Source organism: Gordionus sp. m RMFG-2023, chromosome 1 (genome assembly GCF_954871325.1).
Source record: "Gordionus sp. m RMFG-2023 chromosome 1, tfGorSpeb1-WG-v2, whole genome shotgun sequence".
Classification (NCBI taxonomy): domain Eukaryota; kingdom Metazoa; phylum Nematomorpha; class Gordioida; order Chordodea; family Parachordodidae; genus Gordionus; species Gordionus sp. m RMFG-2023.
The window spans coordinates 17544427-17567195 of NC_088775.1; the positions used below are offsets into that span (position 1 = coordinate 17544427).

Below are 22769 nucleotides of genomic sequence, written 5' to 3' on the forward strand. Positions count from 1 at the left end.
AATATAATTTTTATAACGTTAAGATTAATATAATTTTTATACGCTAAAAAATTGATATTATTTTTACAATATTAAGAAATATACTATTATTTTTACTACGTTAAAAATGTTACTATTATTTTTACTACGTTAAAAATGTTACTATTATTTTTACTACGTTAAAAAATTTACTATTATTTTTACTATGATAAAAAAAATACAAATTTAATATTGCTTATTTTTTTAATAAATAAAGAGAAAATCATGCCATGGTATTGTATAATTTTACCTTTAAAAAATAAGCATTGGGGAAGCAAATAAAAAAATGCTTATTTTTTTAATAAATAAAAGAGAAAGAAATTTTTTAAATAAAGGTTACTACTGAATATTTTACTTTTCTGCTCTTTATTAACATTTGCAATTTATTATTTAATAATGAATATCTTTTATAAGAATTCAATTAAATATTTTTTAATTACTAAAAGATTTAAAATGGTAGTATATTGCTGAGGAAGCAAAATTTCCTTTCATAAGTATGATATCTCAAATTAATTATTCTATTGTAAATATTATTTATGGCAGATTTCCTATGAAAGATAAAATATTATTACAAAAGTGGACCCATGCTGTGAAGAGAAAGAACTTCAATGTAACAAAATATAGTAAATTATGTTCAAAGCATTTTACACCAGATTCATTTATTCCATCTGTTACAAATCATGTTCAATTAAGAGAGGGCGCAATACCACCAATTTTTAATTTTCCAAAGCATCTTCTAAAAGTAACAAAATAATGAATAATGAATAATAAATTATAACATGCAGGTTTCCTAGAAGCCAGATTAATTCAAAAATACATGAATATTTTTTTTTATAGAAATCAATTCTAGATTTCTTTTGTATTTTTATAATTTATGTCTTTTATGTTTGCTTATAATTATGTTATTCCTTAATAAATATAAACTATCCATTTCTAAATATATTTCTTTATTTAAATTTAATTCACTAAAGTATAAAAATCAATAATGTAAATATATATCATGAAAAATACAAATAATATATATTATGTTATATTTACATCAAATAAAATAATTGTATTATTATAATTAATATGTATCGCGAAAAGAAAATATTAATCTTATAAATCAATAATAAATACAAATAATATATATATGTTTTATTTATGTCTAATAAAATTAATTTATTATAACCAATAAAGTCATTAGAAATTTTCAGATAATTTATTCTTCACCTATAAATATTTAAGTTAAATAAATTATTTTTATATTACTTGGTTTATTGCCCTTGAAAAAGTACAGCCTTGTTTAGTTTTTGCCTGATATTTAATTGTAATTTTTGATTTACTTTATTACCTAAATGATGCATTCTTATGTGCGGGTATCTGAAAATTAATTTTTATTAAAATCAAGTAAATATTATATATACCTTTTTATTATAAGTCTTATTATAATTTGATAATGACTTAACCCTGCCTCTTGATCAAACATATGATCTTGCAGGTCACTAAGGATATTTGTGCCTAATATTTTTGACAATATTAGACATTCTAATTTTTTAACAGCATGTCTTTTGGTTATTTCATCTACTTTTTCAAAAGCCCTGAATGAGCTCTCTGTTATTTTGCATAAATTTGACACGCTTTGGGATGGTATTATCAATCCACCATAATTCATAATTTTTTTTAATGTATAATTATTGTCGTTTGCGGAATTATCAATTAGGGAATGTAAACAGATATCACATCTAACTTTCTTTTCTTCATATTCAGTAGTGACCTTTATTTGATTCATATATACTATAATATATAAGGTAATCATACTTTATTCTTGTCCTAATTGGCGTTTTTTTTATTAGGCGTTTTTTTATTATTGTATTGAAATATATTTTGTTTTTTTTTGTAAATTCATTATATGTATTTTTATCACGCGATAATCCGGTTTGTTAACCTTAGCGTATTGATTTGTTTTGGGATTGTAAGACTCATAATGAGTCATGTTATTCGGATTTGTAAGAATTATTCTTTTATTTTTCTTATTTTCATTATATAAAATAGCCGTTTGTGGAAATTAAAGGGGATTAGTTTCTTTTTATTTTAAATTAATAAAATATATTCCGAAAATATTCTGAAATTGTGAAAAATGGATGTTCTCAAGGGCACAATGCAATAATTCTATCCATAGTTTCCAAAATAACCTGTGCCGAAACAAAATTGTCATTTAACTACGAAAGAAGAGGAGAAGGAAAAAGCCGGTGCGAGAATAGTCTCATTCCTTTTATCCTAACGATTCCTGCTATGCAGACCATGTCTAAGCATGTATTGTATATTGTAGATGTTCCTTTAGATGTTTTTTGTTTTTGCTGAGTGCCAAAAAATCTGTAAACGAAAGATTGATTAAGTCCATGTACTTCAGACATTTTGCCAGCCAATAGTATGAGTTCACTGCTTCCCATAATCTGGAGTCATATCATGGACGAAAATATCATATTCTCTTGTGAATGTATTAAGCAATGACCAAGTAATTATAATTTCCTCAAAGGAATGAGTCGATTCATTGGTTAGTATGTTGCACCTATTCCAGAGAGTTGAGTTTGAGGTGTTATATGAGTAGTTTGTTTTAGTAATTCTTTTTAGATATTTATTTATTATGGTCTGGGATGTGTTAATATTGCTTTTGATTTCTTGCCACATCTCTAATCCATATGTTAAGATGGATAGAAATATCTTTTGGTTCGTGGATATCTGTTGGAAGACCATAATATCATCAGCTGATGGTAACGGGATTTGGCTTTGTTTTTCCTCAACTTCGTATTCACTGATGTGGTGCCTAATGTCATTATCCTGGTTACTAGGTACTTAATAACAACGTTTCTACCACATCATTATCATTTATGTTAGATGTAAATTTATATGACGCGATGAATTTTGTCCTCGAGTAGTTAACTTTTAATCCGTATTTATAGCAATTATTAACAATGACAGTAAATTTCTTAGCTAATACTCAGAGTTCGATAATATGCATACATCATCGGCATAACATAGAAAATTCAGCGAGTTGTGAATGTTGTTTTCGTGTTGTTGATCTAGATAGCGAGGGTTAAGAGCATATTCTTGTTTGAAGGATTTATTCAGAATATCGTTCATTATTACATTAAATAACATCGGACAGAATGTAACCCTTTCTGTTGGCTTTAAATGGTTGTGATTTTATGTTCAGATGTGTGGTACTAAGCTATCATTGTCGTAAATTATTTATATAAGCGAAATTAGATGCTTATCTATTCCCATGCCTTCCAACCAAACCTCATGCTTTATAATGGAATCAAAGGCTTGACATAAATCAATCATTAAGGCATAAATGGGGGACTGAAGTGTTTTATTAAATAAGTAAAATAAGTAAAGTAAGTCAAAGTATATTTAATACAAAATATCACGTATATATATATAATGAATTCAATCCTTCAGGTTATGTAATTTACAAACGAAAAGTTAATATTATATTCAATTTACAATTACATTTATATTACAGTTCTCCCCACTATAAATTGAATTCATCGTGATAACGTAGTGGGGGTTTCGAAACTCTTTTTTCAAGTTGTATTCTCATGTTCTGCCTTTTCCACTTCTTCGGTCAACGTAACGGGTATTTCCTTCTCTTGTGTATGTGCATCCCTCAATTGATCTGCATGCTTGTTTTTAACAATCCCCTCTGATTCCACATCGTACAATATTGCGCTTTTTCGTTGTAACACTTTTCCTTCATGCCACCCTGCTGTCCTTTCGTTTGCTATCCAAACTTTTTGCTGCTCTACAAACTCCCGAGGTTTAACACTTCTATATTTGTAGTACTTTTGTTTCTATAGAGCGTTTTCCGTCCTTTCTCTCGTTGATAATTTCCACTGATCTAATGTCGTCCTAAGCGACCTTCCAAACATCATCTCGGCAGGGGATTTACCAGTAGTTGGATTGGGAGTATTGTGGTGAGTAATTAAAACATTCGCTAAATTTAACTGGTCCGGAGTCCCACATCTCCTTCCAGCATAGAAATGCGTCTTTATCGTCCGTATATATCGTTCAGCCAAACCAATCGATTTAAGGCTATAAGGGGCCGATCTAAAATGTTTTATATTGTTTTTAAAAATAAACGTTTTGAATTCAGATCCAGTAAACTGAATACCGTTATCTGAGACAATGAAGCGAGGTAACCCAAATCTAGCGAAATAATTACGCAGATTCTTTATTACACTCGCCGATTTAATATGTGTTAAAATTGCAACTTCAACCCATTTGGTAAAAGCGTCTACGCAATTTAACCAATACTTTCCAGATACGGGGCCTGTCAAATTAATGTGTAATCGTTCCCAAGGTCGGGTAGGAATGTTCCAATTGTATAATGGCACTTCTTTAACTCTCGGCCTGCCTTCTTGACAACTCTTACAACATTTAACAAAGTCTTCAACATCAGTCTCGAGATTTGTCCAAAAAACGTAATATCTACACAATGATTTCATCCCCACTATCCCAGGATGTCCTCGATGAATCACATATAAAACCTCCTTTTTTTAAAATATCTGGAATAATAATTCTATCATTATAAAATAATAATCCTTCTTTGAACGAAATATTATCTTTAATCGAAATATATTTTTTTACAATCTCCGAATAATTATTTATATTATCAATATACCAATGATTTTTTATTAATTTAATCTCATTTAGGTTTATATCATTGCTCGTTTCACTTACGACTTTACTGCGAGTGAAAGATAAATCTTCTATTAAATTAATTTTTAATCCTCTGATTTCTTCTTCGAATTTTTTTGTAACATCATTGGTTTTTGCTTTCTCTACCCCCAAACGGGACAGAGCATCGGCACATTTGTTATGATTACCTAGTCTATATATTATCTCATAATCATAATTTAATAGCTTCGTCGCCCACCGTATTAAACGGTTATTTGTTATTTTGTTAAGATCTCTTTTATCACCTAAAATATATTGTAATGGTTTATGATCAGTAACCAAGATAAAATGTCTTCCAAAAATATATTGATGAAACTTCTCGATAGCGAACATGATCGCCGAAGCCTCCCGATCAATTGTGGCATAATTCTTTTAGCCGCCGAAAGTGTCCTCGATGCGTAAGCAATCGGTTTCTCCTGGCCAGTAAGAAATCGGTGTGCAATAACAGCTCCTAGACCATCTTCAGAAGCGTCACAAGAAATCACGTCAGGGATATCGGCTGAATAAGGAATTATTGTATCTTCTTTTGACAATATATTTTTAACTTTAGTAAATATTTCATTTTCTTTAGCTGACCAAAACCAACCAACATTTTTACTCGTTAGTCGGTGTAAAGGCCCACAAATAGAATGCAATTTTTAATAAATGCCTCATGATAATTCACTATTCCAAGAAATGAACGTAGTTCTTTAACATTGGAAGGTGTTATAAAATTTTTTATAGCGCTAATCTTATCTTCTGTAGGGTGAATTCCGAAACTGTCAATAACATGACCTAAATAAGTGACTGACTTTTCTCCGATTTTAATTTTATCAGTCGTTGTGGTCAGTCCAGCCTTCTCAAATCTTCTTAATACTTCTTCCAAATTAACTATGTGATCGGAATTATTCTCACCTGCAATAATTTTGTCGTCTAAAAATACACTAACCATAGGAATTCCCTTTAATAGGTTTTTCATAAAGCGTTGGAATATTATCGGAGCGCTAGTCAAACCAAATGAAATTCTTTGGTATCGGTAATAACCGACATGTGTCGAAATTACTAAAAGGTCCCTACATTCTGGACTAACTCCGAATTGTAAAAATGCATCTCTTAAATCTATTATTGAAAATATTTTACCACCCGCGATTTTATTTGTTAGGTCGACGAAAGTTGGTAGTAAATCGTTATCGATCGCTAGATATTTGTTGATTGTTAAACGAAAATCTCCGCATATCCGTACGGCACCGGATTTCTTTAAGATATTAACCGTTAGCGTAGCCCAAGTGATTGGAGTTATTGTTGGATCCACCTTCTCGATAACGCCTTCGTCTAAAAATCTGTCCAACTCATCTTCAATGGTTCGACGCAACGGAAAAGGAACTCTTCTTGCTGGTAATGCAATCGGTAACGTGTTCGGTTCTATTCGGATGACTGCCTTTTGCAGTTTGATTTCACCTAAATTTTTTTTAAAAACTTGAGGGAATTTTGAAGCAATCGTATTTAAAGAGGGAACATTCATATTTATTTTATTAATACGAACTTCTTCCGGTAGTTTTATATCAAATTCTCTAATGAAAGGCATCCCAAAAATAATGGAATTCTCCCCTTTAACTACCCAAATAAGTAAAAATTTCGAAATATTTTTTACTTTGACTTCTACGGTACATTTACCTAGTACTTCGATTTGGATATGATTATATCCTACTAATTTATAAGCCGGTGATAGTTGTGGTCTGCCAATACGATTCCAGGTGACCTCATTAATCACACTACACGCGGCGCAGGTATCAAACTCCATAGCTAGCTGCAACCCATTTATCTTCGCATCGATGGTAGCTTTATTTGAAAATGACAGGCGAGGTGTCCGTGGCAGAATCATTTGTATGGCATGGGTTCTACAATCTTTCGCTATGTAGTTTGCCTTACCGCAACGAAAGCATATCACTTTCTTTTGAATAGAGTTAGGTTTGATACTAGGTCTATAATTATTATTAGGAATATAATTGTTACTAAAGTGTTTATTATTATTGAATCTATTGACGTTTGTATAATTATTATTTCTAATAATTATTTTTCGAACCCTGTGTTGGCTTATTTTTAATTATTTTATTAACTTCAGTCTGGGTTTCATTTTCCAACGAAGACAGCGCGATCGCTAAACGCAAGGTCTCTTCAAAAGTAATATTGCCTTCGATATACTTTGACAGAAGTTCTTTGTCCAACTCAGGTAAGCCAACTCCTAGGATAAATATATCTCTTATATATTCATCAAAAGACGGTTTAAAATTACAAAGAGAGCAGACAGTTTTAACCCTAATTGAAAAGTCAACAATCGTCTCACTGCATCTTTTTAACGTAAAAAAAATTTTCCTATTTACAAAAATGCTCGAACTATCCTTGAACACCAAATTTAAGCTTTTTATTAAAGTATCATAATTTATCATCTCTAAATTTATTGGAAAGTGAAAGTTCTTAATTTTGATAAGATTGTCTGTTCCGATATAGGCTAAAAGCAGGTCTTTTTTTGTATTTAAATCTATAATATTTCTTACTTTATAAATTAACTCCAAGTTAAATAAGTAGTCCTGAATATTTACTTTTTCTTTGACGAATTCTGGAATATGGAATTTAATAGGAACTACTTCCATTGAGTCTTTAACTTTAATAGGAACTACTTCCATTGAATCTTCAACTTTAATAGGAGCTACTTCCATTGAGTCTTTTACTTTAAATTTAATAAATCAAATAAATCTTCTCTAAAAATCGTCGCTAATAAAGTGTTTTATTAAATTAGTAAAATAAGTAAAGTAAGTCAAAGTATATTTAATACAAAATATTACGTATATATATAATGAATTCAATCCTTCAGGTTATGTAATTTACAAACGAAAAGTTATATTATATTCAATTTAAATTCAATTTACAATTACATTTATATTACAGGGACTAATGCATTTTAGCTTTTTCCAGAATAACCTTAAGCGCCATGGTTAGTTCTGTCGTGTTTCTACCCTTCCTGTACGATGTGATAGCGTTTGAGAAGTTTTTATCGATGATTGGTTTGATCCTGATTGCTATAATATACGTGAACATTTTTAGGGTAACTGGGATCTGTGCAACATCACTGTAGTCCTTCAGGCTAAACAAGTTCTTACTTTTGAGAAAGTTTAGTATTATCGATGTCATCCATTCCTCTGCGAAGTTGCTTGTGTTCAATATCTCAAAAAGGGGAAGCAGTAGACTAGCACTTAGATCCGCATCTATTTTCCAGAGTTCCGCAAATATCCCATCGATTTCTTTGAATGGCACTGATATCCATTTTGCCAAAGTTCCGATTGGGTGGTTGGAAAGGATAATTTTATTCTATACCTACGAAAGTTTTTTTTCTTCAAAAGATAGATTCCTTATCATATGTCAAATTTGAGAAATTGATAAAATAAAAAAAACTACTTTAAAATACTCTATTTTTTACAAATCACGGACCTAACTTTTAATCGCTATAAAGACCATAAGCAGGAAAATCTGTCTGTGGCAATTGTCTGTGGTCATTAACGAAATCTAAAATGATTGAAGGTTTTAACATCTGCATGTCACATTTTATGATAGTTATATTTTGAACATGTAGTATGAATAAATTGCAATTAGAAAAATTGTTAGAGAAATGTTGGCCTAAGCACTGGCCATATGAGCCTTTATTTAGACGACTTCCGAAACATTATTTATTAAGAAAATTTGAATCAGAAATACGAAAACCTATTCCAGTTCATTGGAAGCCAGATGTTAATCTTTATAAAATTGATAAATATGGAGTCAGGTATAAAAAAAATATTTTTAAAATAATTATTATAATATAGAAAGCCTGTAAATAATCAACCTATTATATCCTTCTCTCCACCTGCTGCTGATAAAGGATTATGGGGAGGAGAAGAAGTTATAAAAGGCTATAAAACTAATCGTTATATTAGGTTTGAATTTAAATTTTTTTTATAGATTTATAAATCATATTAAGAATTCCATATGTATGGGTTCCAACCATATCCCAAAGAATATATTGCAGTGAAATTCTTCAAAAACATCTATTAATTCAATGTACACAGAGAACTGAAGATTTAATAGATAAATTCTTTGGATTTGATCATTATATATTACAAGTTACAGTTATAATAGCTTAGCTTTCCATTTTTATATTCTTAGACACATGAAATAGATTTAAAATCAAGATTAGGTGTCTCTTTAAAAAGGAGCATGTTGATAAAATTAATTACCAAACAAATAACTGAAGATAAAAATTTAAATGAAAAAATTTATCAAACATATCAGCATTATCTAAAAATCAATGACATCAATTCTGTATGCAGTATATTTATGTAATTATTAATTAATTTATATATAGGTAGAAGAAGCAGAGTGGTTTGGATTAACACTTGAAGAGGCTTATGAAAAACAAATATCTTTAGAAAAGCAAAATCCTAAAAATCTTCCAAATCCTTTTAAAAACATTTACAAGAGAGAAATTTTAGAAAAAATATTGAATATACAAGACTCTAAAGAAAAATATATTGCATCAAATTAATATTTTTATTAATAAAATTAATTTTAATCAATATCAAAAAAATTACTTTTTTATATTGTCCATATTTAGTTTACTCCTGCATAATTTTTTTTCTTCTCAAATCTCATTGAAGTAATTTTTATATGACAAATCTAATCTTTTTTTCTCATTAAATTGTGTGATCAAACCAACCAATTTTTTAATTCATTCTATAATAATAATATTCATTCAAGCATAAATAGAAGAATGGAATGGAAATACACCATTTATATTTTTAAGGTCATTGTCTATGCCTATAGTGTCACAAAATAATAATATTAAATATAATATCAATCCATTAAAACTATGTGTAAATACTATGGTTTGAGCAAGAATAAATTTAGAGCTTTAACTTGATAATACCAATATTATTTGTTAAATATTACTGATCAAAAATCTTCCCCAAGCCCAGCCAAATATAAAAATATTTTCAAGCTCAGCCCAACTCATAATAATTTTATAATAAATTTTTCTCAAACCTGGCCAACCCAGTAATTTTCAAAAATTTTTCCCAAACCTGGAGATAGGTAAATCTCTAAAAACCATATTTATTTTTTATTCTATTTTAACCCAGCTCACCCCGATCAAGGCCAACCCATTAAGACTAAGAGTGAATACTATTTTTTTGAATAAAAATATATTTAAATTAGCTTTTACCTGAGAGCCATATAAATATTCTGTGTTAAATATATGCCTAATATTAAAAAAAATTCCCAAACTAGCTCCTCGCACTTGGGAAAATTTTCTCAAACTCGCCAGACTTTTGATAGTTAAGAACTGAAATAAAATATATATAAAAAGTCACAATGCAATTAAAAATACAATCAGAATATGAAAGCTGCATGTGCCTTGGTTTTGATCAGGCCTTGCCATGTCTTCAAAAGAAATTTTCAGGCCAATTTCTAGCCCATATTTAAAATTAAAAAATTTATAGGAATCTAAGACTATAATAATTATGAAAAATGTTTCTCAAGCTATGTCCAAGTCCATAATAATGGTGAAAAATATTCCCAAATCCAGGAAAACCCAAAATAATTTGTTTTTTTCCTTGGATCCAGAAAAATAGGTCTGATTTAAGGGGTTTATAAGAATTAAATTTGTCTAAAATATACATATATTTTTGCCATTTTATATGAAATTTTTTTTTAAATTATCAAATGAAGGGTAAATATCTGATTTACCTATCATTCTACTGGTTAGCTCCTGGTATTTATATGAAATTCATGAATACATATTAAAGTAGCAAGCTGAAAATATGTTCATCTTAATTTCAATTTTAAACAAATCACCCACCCTTCCAAATAATTTATTACTTAGTTACAAAATATAAAATTAAATTTAATACATTGTTATTAAATTACAATAGAAAAAGATATGTCTTAGTTAACAAATAATAGGAGGTTAACTTCTATCATAGTCAAATAAGTAAAACAAAAAGGTTATACATTTAAAAATTCTATAATAAGTTATGAATAACATACATTCTACAATTATGAAGTTATGAGAAAATAAACAAAATTTTCCCATCTTATGAGGTGTTATTTAAAAATTTATATTTATTTGGGGTTATTCTAAAATTTTCCATTATTTTTATAAAATATGTTAATGAAGTATATATTTAGTAATTTTATTTATATGTTATTCATTTGTATTTGTAATTTATAATCTAAAATTATTATTCCTGCTAGATGAGAGTTTTGTGTTACCAAGGTGTTCTTTGTGCCTTACTTATTAAAAGCCCTTAAGAAAAGATCCATTCCATAATCTATTAAATATTTGAATTTATACAACTATACATCTTTCAATTAGGTAATTTTTATGCACAAATAAATATTTGCATCTCTCTTATCTTTTCTGAAACCCCAATATAATGGTATAAAATTATAAATTATACATAAATTCAAGTATTAAAATAGTATTTAAATAAATCTCTTATTCCTATTGAATTGGTACTTGATGCATTTAAAGTTCTACTGATCCCTAAATATTCAGGAATATGTATAATATTAGGTGTGTATTCAGTGCATTCAATGCACATTGTTGTTTTTCTGGACTGATATTTTTCATATAATTACATATGGAACTATAATATGCATAGATTTAGGAGGAGGAATAAAAAAATGTTTGATTTTCTAACTCTAAGTTAATTAAAAATTATTTATTAAATATGAAAAATTTACTTTGATATAAACTTCTATTTCTGAAAGTGCCATCATTACTTTATTTTCACATCTTAAATAAGCTAAACCAAACAATTGTATCTATAATTGTAATGAGCCAAGGCAGTTTGGAAATCCATATCAAAGTATTCTTGTGAAATTTAAAAATATATTAAAATCTAAAATTAGGCTTAAAATTGCTATGATGATTATCATTGGACAAATATTTTTTAAAAGAACACTATTGGTTAAATTTGATTGATGTTTTTTGAGGATTATTATAATAGATCTGATTTAATACAATTTTCTGGATAACATTTTTATTGTTTGTAAAATATTTTTCCAAAATTCTTTTTTCTTGCAATTTTGATATTGATTTCTTTTTCCTGAGGTTTAGGAATATTAGGGTTAAAGGCTAACTGAATATAGAGTTTTTAAAGCGTCATTGAATGTAATTTTGTCCCGATTGCTTTAGCACTGCCAATCTAATGTTCGACCTTCTTTATCTTCAAATAATTTTCTAAGCTCATCTGGTTAGGAAATATCTAAAAAAAAATTTGGGCTGGGCTGGTCAAAAAGTAGAGACTCAGCTCTCTTATTAAAGATTAGAGAATTAAAAAAATTATTCTAAAGCCCAATTTTGTTAAATAATATTTTTTATCTTAGTAATGACAAATTATTCTCACGTTATTTTAAATTTAAACTAACAATTTATTTTTTATTTTCAAAAAGGATGAGTATTTATTACTATTCAAATAAGAGAAAACTTGGGGTTGAAATTTGATTTTTTAAAATATCTCGCATGGAAGTAACATAATTTAAATATTGTTTATTCTAATCATTGCCCTTTTATCCAATCAATATATTTAAAAAAGAATTAATAAATTTTCCCAAAGTTCATAATAATAGTTGGCCATTTAGGACAATTTTTAGAGAAAATTAACTATAAATTGTAATTCTTATAAAGATCAAATTATTATTGGCAGTTATAGAACATATTTGGTAATATAGATAAATTCTGATATTTAATAGAGTGATAATTGTTGACAAATGGGAAAAAGTCTTGTCAATAAACGGTCTTGAGAGAATTAATATTTTAGAATAACGTCTTTTATTCAATATTTTTATAAATAGAATTAGCTGATTTATAACATAATTTACAAACATATAATATATTATTACATTACAATACGAATATATCGTTAATAATAATATATTGTTACTAAAAAACAATCGCCTTAAACCTTCTAAAATAAAAAAGAATACTAATATAAAACGAATATATCGTTAAAAAAATATATAGTTACAAACATGTAACAATAATTATAAAATATAGTGATTTTAATTTAACCACATCCCAGGGTTGGGCAGTATTCTGGATATTTGTTTCTAAGATACAAGATATTTTTGTATCTTTATTTAAATATTGGAAAGAAAAGTATCAGTATCAATCAACTTTATATGTAAAAGGATACAGATACTTTAAAAAAATTTATATTAGTTAATTTAAATAATCAAATCTTTTTATGTCAACTATCTACCCAGCTGACCCAAATTGAAGTTTAGATAAGTTTTGTTTTGTAAATAAAGAATCTTTCAATATTGCTGAATTGGAATCAAAATTGTAGTCTAAAATATTTTTCTGTATTTTATTCATTAGCGAATAATAGGATATAAGAGGTAATCAATAATCATAGACGCACAAAGAGTAATCCAAAGTAAACGAAATAAGTCTAATACATGATAAATCATTCATAATAAACAATTCATAATCTTTGAAATTACAAAAATGTTCTTTATATATCCATTAAAAAATATAAATAATCATTAAAAAAAACAATTATTAAGTTACGCAAAACGAAAAATAAAATGTTCTTCGTTTAAAATTGAATTTAACTTAAGTAGTGTTGCCTAATAGGCTAATTTTAGGTGATTGTAAAACGGCTTAGCCAAGATTTTAGGGAAAAAATCAGCTAAACCTAATTAGGCAAAAATTCTGCACTGGCTAATCGTCCTTTAGCGTTCCGTAAGATATGCTTAGTATTAATTTTTATTTATTTTTAGTAAAATAATTTATTTTGTTTATTTTTAGTAGTGCTGTAAACATTTTTAAAAAAATCGAACGCGTTCACGTTCAAATTCAAAAAAAGGAACAAAATTTTATGATAAATTTTTTTTAAAATTTAATTTAATATAAATAAATGCCTTATATTTTTCAACACAATATATTAGCCATGATAAAAAAATAATAGTTTTATTTTGATAATATAATTATAAATACAATATAATAGAGCGATAAAAAAATAAATTCATAAATTTTTTTTCTTAAATACTAATATTAAAATGCCTTATTATAATTAACTATATATATATATTATGTAATTATTTTTACTTAGAACAATTAAAATAAATTATTAACTGGCTATATAGTTATACATATTATATAATATAAAATAATTAATGTTACAATCAGATGTCTTTTTAAATTGGAGCTTGAAGATGTTGACACTGATATAATATTTTTTGGACACATTTTACATTTGGTAACTATTGAATTACCTTTTGATTTTAAAACAGTGAAATATTTTTGATATTTGGGCCATGGTAATTCTAATTCATCTAATATTGAATTTTGATTTTCAGAATCTGATGATGAAATATTTATATCCATGCAAATGCTAATCTATTAAATTAAAATATAAAATATTCAAATTAATAAACTTTAATCTTATCTTCTCTAGCAGTAGCACGTTATGGTACGTTAATTGCAATATGAAAGAGGAAAAAGTAAAAACAGCTGATTAAAAAATATAAGACTTTTTTGTTAAAAAATTGGATTAAATATTAATTTTTCAAATAAATAAAAATATAAGACTTTTTTGTTAAAAAATGCGGATTAATATTAATTTTTCAAATAAATAAAAATAAAAAGTGTTTTTAAAATTGAACGAACTTAAAATTGAACGCGTTCATTAAAGAAAAGGAACGCGTTCACGTTCAAAGTTCGTCAAAAAAAAAGGAACGCCGTTCATCACCTTTTTTCAAAAAAAACGAACTTCGTTCACGAACGCGTTCGTTTACAACACTAATTTTTAGTAAAATTATTTTTATATATTTAATGTTAATAGCGCGGTCCTAATTTTTTATTCACAACCCGCCCGCTCACGGTGGCAATAAAAAAATTCACGCCCATTCACGCTTACCACTAAAAAATTTCCCGATCCGCTCGCTCACGACAAGCAATATTTTGATTCACGCCCGTCACGCCCGAAAATTCACGGTGTTTTTAAATTTTTCAAAACTATTGCTATAATTTCACACTTTTTTGAATTCATTTTATTTATTTCTCTAATTTCATAATCCATATTAATAACAAAAATAAATACAATCTATAAATCGAAATTTATTTAGAAAAAGAAGAATGTCCATCTTTTTTTATTTCATTTGTGTACGCCTTTCCTCTAATAAGAGATTGGCTACAGAAAATAACCTTTCACTAGAAGCTGAACTGGCAGCTGACAAAATTTTACTCGATAATTTTCTCAAAAAAGGAAATGAATATTCCTGCTTCCAAAACTTCAAAATATTGTCTTGTTATTTATCTTATATGAATCTTTTAAGTTCATCCTCACAGCTTTCATCGGTGATGTTGATGCTTCATCAGAATCATCTAGAAATTATCTAAATTTTTTATTTAGAATAAACGGTCTTTTATGAGTGTGGGATGAATTAGGAAAGTGATATTGGTATTGACCATTTAGAATATACGGTTTTTTATGAGTTTAGGATAAGTTAGGGAAGTTATAAATGATAGTTGGCATTGACTTATGCATTTCATCTAATTCATTTTTAAGATTGTTTTATATATATAATTCTCTTATTTTATCAAAAACATAAGTCTTTTGAAATTCAGATCTAGAATTAAGCCTACCTTATGTTATGGCTGCATAATAATCTTTTAAAAGAAATCTTGTTCTGTATTTTAAGGTTTTGATTATTATTGTATCACGTTCAGAAGGTTAACAAAATTTTATTAATTTTTGTTTCCATAGACAAACTTCATTTATTGTGGGACGAGAATCTGCTCTCAGATTATCCGAGCATTCTTTAAATATTGATAAAAATTTATCTAACTCGCATATGATGCTGATATCAATTGTGGCTAATCTATTTAATTCTTGCTTGCTAAACAAGTACAGTGGTATTTCAGAATATGATTTTAAGAAACTCTGTATCATGATATACAGAATTCCATCTAGTTATTCTCGCTATTACATTTTGTTTAAGGGTGTGGTTTAGTTTGCTATTAGCTGTAGATTGTTTGAAATATTGTACTATTTTTTTACACCATTTATATTTATGGCTATTTCAGTTAAACAATTGTCAAAAATATAATGCATAATATTATTTAGTATATGGCATGTACATGCAAGCGTTTCGTCATCTTTGAATGCACTTATAAGATTTGCTCACTCACAACACATTTAATTAAGTATTTTCTACTTCTGTATTCTCCTAAAATTGAATTGATTACACTTTTATTTTGACGTTTTTTTCATCCATTGCCCTTGTGGCAAAAAACAAATGTTTTTAATTTAAAATCCTTAATGATAATATGTCCTATAATGGTTAAAAAACTTAGATTTTTATAGTCATCATTCCAAATATCAGTGATTATGGACAAGTCATTATTATTGATCATACTTTTAATTTTAAATTTTATTTCATGTTTGGACCTATAGTATTCATGAGAGTTTTCCGGTTCACAACTTTTATATTTTGCTCTACATATGTAACAACAACATTTATCTCTTGGCCTAGCTTGTAAAATCCTTCACTTTCTATTGCATTTAAAGATTGAAGATCTTTATAAATAAAATATAACTGACTTTTTTGTAAAAAGTTTAAGCAAAATTTAGCATAAAGTCTCGCGACAAAAAACACCTAAACATAAAAAGAAAATAGAACTAACTAAATGATACCGGATGTTGTTTAAATGGGGAAGATTTTTAGTTTTCATAAATTATTCTTTTTAAAAAAGAACTAAATTAAATAAGAAAATATATAATATAATTATAAAATTGCAAATTTATATTTATAAAAAAACAATTTAAAAAATTAAAATTTCTATGATTCACGGGAAATTTATGTTCACGCCCGATCACGCCCGGGGAAAATTTTGGAAAGGCCCGTCACGCCCAGTCACGCCTTGGAATTCAAAATTTATTCACACTCACGCCGTGACCCACCGTGACACGATGGGTCACGCCTAATTTCACGGCCCGCGCCCACCTCTATTTAATATTTTATTATTATCAACAAATAAACATATATGATTTAATATTTATTATTTATATTATTATATTATGAAAATAGATTTATTTATTTGATGTTTTTTTAATAAAAAAATGATATGCTGCTATTGTAATATTATTTTTGTTACAATTTATTAGTGATTTTCACGCCCAAAATTTTAAGCAAAAAATATTTTTTGAAGTTCAAAGATTTTTGAACATATTTTGATTTGATAAGAATTGTATTAAATCTTTTTTGAGAATTATTTTGTGAATTTTATTCTAAATAAACAATCTTTTAGGTGAAATCTTTTATAATTTTTTTATCATTTTTGTAAAAATATCTATTTTTTTAGTATATTAAAAGAGGTGGTTTATTCTAAATAATTATTTTTAAAATAATTATATTAAATTTTTTTATGTTAATTTATACGATCCTTTTAAGGATAATATTTTAATGTAACAATTGTCATATTCATTATTTTTTAAGATTTTTGAAATTTTTTGACATAGAAAAATATAATTTATATTGTAAAAATGTTAAATTATAACAGTGAAGATGTTCCTTGGAAAAATGACAATATCATACTCAGTATTTTTAAACATTATATTTTTTGACCTTATTGGACTAATATATGTGTTTTTAACATCTTAATTAAAATTTCAATTAAGATGTACCATAGATAAGTGACAATTGTCATAATCGTTATTTTTAAAGTTTTTTGAATATTTTTGACGCAAATGGGTAAAAATATAGATTTTAAACATGTTAAATTAAAATTTAATGAAGATGTACCAAAGAAAATTGTCATAATCGTTATTTTTAAAGTGATTTAAATTTTTTTGATGGAAATGGGCAAAAATATAAATTGCTAACATGTTAAAATAAAATTTCAGTGAAGATGTACTCTAAATAAGTAGTAATTGTCATAATCATCATTTTTAAAGTTTTTTAAATTATTTTGACCCAAATGGGTTAAAACATAGATTGTAAAAATGTCAAATTAAAATTTCATGAATATTTAATATAGGAAAGTGACAAGTTATAATCGTTATTTTTAAAGTGTTCCAATATTTTTTTGAGAAACCATTCAAAAAAGATATTTTGTTTAAATTTTATTAAAATAATTCAAAAAAATGCCAACAATTATGACAATATTCATTCTTTATCTTTTTTATATTTTTTTGAGAAATGTGTTGGTACCATTTGGCGGAACAAAAAAACAAATTGCGATTTTCATGCTCATAATCGTTGTCCTTTTTATCATGCTTATAATTTGATAAAAATATTCAAAGAAATTAATAAAGAGGGTTGTAACTCATGTTAAATTCTAAACTTTTAAGTTATAGATTCACAATCTAAATGCCTTTAATTAATAAATTATAATTCTACACCTATTAAAATGTATAACCCTGCATTCACAGTTGGCAAAATTTTTTTGTAAATCATTGCGAAATCATGCTAAGTCTGAAGTCATGGTCAGATTTTTATGAGAAGAACATAAAAACCATACGAATATTATTTATCAATATGATATGTTACTATCAACATCCTATAAATTTAATGTTAAGATTATATAAACATATTGTGAAAAAAGATTTTAATCTATATTTTAATCCAATAGCGTCAAAGAAATTCAAAAAATTTTAAAAATAACAATTATGACAAATGTCACTTATCTACGCTACATCTTCATGAAATTTTAATTTAACATGTTTACAATCTATATTTTTACCCATTCGCGTCAAAAAAAAATACAAAAAACTTTAAAAATAACGATCATGACAATTGTCACTTATCTTTGATATATCTTAACTGAAATTTTATTTTGACATGTTGCCAATTTATGTTTTTGCCCATTTACGTCAAATTTTTTTAAATAAAAATAACTATTATGACAATTACTACTTATCTAGAGTACATCTTCATTGAAATTTCATTTTAACATGTTATCAATTTATATATTTGCCCCTTTGCATCAAAAAAATTCAAATAACTTTAAAAAATATTATTATGACAATTGTAACTTATCTAGTGTACATCTTCACTGAAGATATATTTAAACATGCTAGCAATACTAATTTTAGCTCACTTAGTCTAAAAAATTTAAAATACTTTACAATTATGATAATTGCCACTTATCTATGGTACATCTTTACTGAATTTTTGATTTACATGTTAGCAATACTTATTTTTGCCCATTAGCGTCAAGAAACTTTAAAAATAATGATTATGACAATTGTCACTTTAATTAGTACATTTTAAATTGAAATTTTAAGTTAACATGTTTAAATATATTATTATGCCCATTAGCGTCTTAAAATCTAATATGTTTAAAAATACCGATTATGATCATTGTCATTTTTCCAAGAAACATCCTCATTTAATTTATAATTTAACATCTTTACAATATAAATTATATTTTTAACCTTTTGTGTCAAAAAATTTCAAATATCTTATAAAATAAATGTGACAATTGTCACAGTAAAATATTATCCTTAAAAAGATCATATAAAATAACATAAAGAAATTAATATAAATATTTTGAAAAATATTATTTAGAAAAAACCACCCCATTTAATATACTTAAAATAATAGATAATTTTACAAAAATGATAAAAAAAAATATTAAAAGATTTCACCAAAAAAGATTGTTTATTTATAAATAAATGAGTTTATTATATATTTACATTAATCTAAAAACACTAATTAAATTATTATCAAAAAATAAGGTATATATATCTTTCATATTAAATATAAATTTGATTAAACAAAAATAAAAAGTATCAAAATATATTACAAAAATATTTTAAACAAAGTAAGGTTACAAGCTAAAATAATCGTAAGTTTTCATCAACATATTAAATAAGGTTGTATTCAAATAATACCAATTAAAGTTATATAGAATATCAATACAAATTTAAATATAAAAAATCAATTCCATTATTTAACATGGAATATGAACATTGGAGAAATTGGGGAAAATAAAGTCGACACTGCCAAAGACAATAATGAAAATGATTTCAATGTCACCTGGCTGAAAATACAGACAAAGGTGATGACAGTGCTTTTATGACTACTTTAAAATTAAATAATTTTGCTACAACTATGCAAGTAGATACTGGATCAAAATTCACTATCATACCTCATGAGATGGCTAAGAAAATTGGCATAAGAGAAAGAAAGAAATCCAGATTGCAACTTACAGCCTATGATGGAAACTTAATTAAGATCATCGGGACAACTCAAATCAAAGTAGGTAATGAAGGCATCACTAAATATTTACTAACAGTAGTTGTAGCGTCAAGAAAGATTGTGTTGTTAGGAAGAACCTAGATCAATGCCTTTAAAAATATTTTAAATTAATTCATAGCAAATATCGACACCAATTATGAAGACGAAATTAATAAACTAATTAAAAATTGTGAATCCAAATTGACCAGTAAACCAATTAACAAAATTTAAATTACATTTAAGAAGTGACGTCCAACCTAAAATTATACCACCTAGACGTATACCCTAAGCAAAGATTGATCTTGTGGGCAAAGAACTTAATAGATGGATACAAGAAAAAATTATTGAGCCGGTAAAAGACGTTCGATGGGCAAGTCCAACCGCACTCTACAAAGATGATGGGAGCATCAGGCTTTGAGCTGATTTTAAAGTCACTATAAATCCAGCTCTAGAAGATTTCAGATACCCACTTCCACGTATAAATGATCTAATAGCTTAACTTTCGGGAAGGAAAGAAATTTACCAAAATCGATTTCAAAAATGCTTTTCTACAAATTCCGATAGATAAAAATAGCAGAAATCTTTTGACTATATCCACACATAAGAAATACTACCAATTTACCAGACTTCCTTTTGAGCTAAAAACTTCATCTGCTATATTTCAACAAATCATGGATCAGATATTAGGTGATATGAAAGACGATGAAGCCATTTAAACAACATCAAAAAGGTGTTTGAGAGGATATAATCGTACGGTTTAGTACTTCGCCAAAAGCTTATGTTTTAAAAACAAAGTTAGGTTCCTGGGTCACGATATTGATGACAAAGGGATTCAACCATGACAAAATTGAATCAATAATTTACATGCCAGAGCCAAAATCAGCTGCTGAGTTATCAACATTTCTGGGTATGGCTGGTTACTATGGAAATTTTTTGAATAACTTTGCTGAAATTGCTGATCCTTTATACAAAATTGTTAACAAAAAAATGGGAATGGAACTTAGAACATTCCAGAAGTTTTAATAACCTAAAGAAGTTGATTAGTCTTACGCCAGCATTGACTTATTTTAATCCGGAATTACCTATCGGAATTGCTACTGATGCATCTAAATGTGGATTAGGAGCTGTATTATTTCATACAGAAAAAGATGGCAAAGAAAAACCTATAGCTTTTGCGTCAAGAACCTTAACAAAATCTGAAATAATTATACCAATATTGAGCGCGAGGCTCTTGCCATAATGTTCGCAATTAAAAGATTTCATGAATATTTAATTGGGACTAAATTTAGTATCATCCACTTCACTCGACATATTCTTATTCAACTACAGAAATACACCAAATGATATAACAGGAGTTGCACCTTGTAAAAGAATGTTTAATCGTAATATTAAAACTAAATGGGACTTATTAAAACCGATAGAAGAAAAGGAAATTAGAATTGATAAAACGTTACCATTTAATAGAACTTTTAAAGTAGGGAATTTTGTGTGGTATAAAGTACAAAGAAATGATGCATGTGGGATAATCACATTGAAGGAAAGTGACACCATGCTCCAAGTTAATACAGATAAAGGCATTACAAGGAGACATTTGGACCAGTCAAGAAAAAGAAAATGCTACAATACATTTATATACCACGACTCTCAACTTAAGAATTCTTTAAAAGAGTGAAGTGTGGACGTCAATAAAAATGAAAATGTAACACCAATAACTAGACCAATAAGAATTAAGTCAAAACCTAATTATTTAAATGATTATGTTACTTAAGATATGAAAGTCAAATATAAAAAAAAATTAACACTAAAACGCAAAAAATAAATTAAACATTAAAATATGATATAACGATCTTGTTGATTTATTATTCCAATATCTAATTATTCAATTATTCAAAATTCTATACATCATTCCGATTATTCATATATTCCAATATCCTACTTGATAATATTAATTTTACAACTGATTGATAATAATAACAATTAGTGATTTGCATCGGGCCTAATTTTTCAAGCCCGGCCCGGCCCTAAAGTTTTTTAAAAAGATTTGCCGGGCCGGCTCGAACCCAAATTTTTTTTAAAAAATTTACCGACCCGGCCCGGCCTAATTTATTTAAATATAGAAATTAATATTTATAATTACTCAAAATAAAAGACATATGTTATATGTCGTTTAGTTTCAATAAATAAAATCAAATATTTTTATTTTACATAAAAAATTTAATATAAAATTGATAAATTTAGATATATTTAAAACATTTTCCAAGGTCCAACCAGACCCGACCCGAATTTTTTTACAAATCCGGGTACGGGCCGGGCCTAACTTTGCAGATCTCTAATAACAATCTTGATAATTGATGATGATAACGATATAGCACGACGACAAGCCAACGTACTCAAATCGATATAAATAAACCAAAGCACAACTATAAAACGATGTTAGCAAACCAACGTGATAGAATCAAGCCAATGATAACGCATGATGGTTGCTACTACTAAAACAGCCAAAATTACAGACCATTTGAACAACAAGCTCTCACATCTCAGAAGAGGGAGAATGTTAAATAATGAAATTGATTTTTTATATTTAAATTTGTATTGATATTCTATATAATTTTAATTGGTATCGCCGGGGTGGCCTAATGGGTAAGATGCACGCTTGGAAACACGAGTATGAACAAGGACGCAGGTTCAATCCTGGTAAGAACCATAAAAACTTTCAAGTTTTTCTTCGATGACTGATGTGTAAAGACATATGGTATGATGAATTTCGG

General features: G+C 27.1%; 1 protein-coding gene and 1 long non-coding RNA gene across 2 annotated transcripts; one reads left to right on the plus strand and one right to left on the minus strand.

Moving 5' to 3' along the window:
• Positions 1-1094: 1094 nt before the first annotated feature.
• LOC135922268 (uncharacterized) lies at positions 1095-1894 on the minus strand. The gene is made up of 4 exons (XR_010570821.1): positions 1819-1894; positions 1425-1774; positions 1270-1380; positions 1095-1230 (listed from the first exon to the last, which is right to left on the minus strand). It is a non-coding gene; the product is annotated as an uncharacterized LOC135922268 (long non-coding RNA).
• A 6415-nt stretch (positions 1895-8309) lies between these two features.
• On the plus strand, positions 8310-9572 carry LOC135932080 (large ribosomal subunit protein bL28m-like). The gene is made up of 5 exons (XM_065469426.1): positions 8310-8536; positions 8577-8687; positions 8732-8873; positions 8917-9072; positions 9116-9572. The coding sequence occupies exons 1-5, from the start codon at positions 8349-8351 to the stop codon at positions 9293-9295; spliced, it is 777 nt and encodes a 258-aa protein (XP_065325498.1). The 5' UTR covers positions 8310-8348; the 3' UTR covers positions 9296-9572.
• The last annotated feature ends 13197 nt before the right edge of the window (positions 9573-22769 follow it).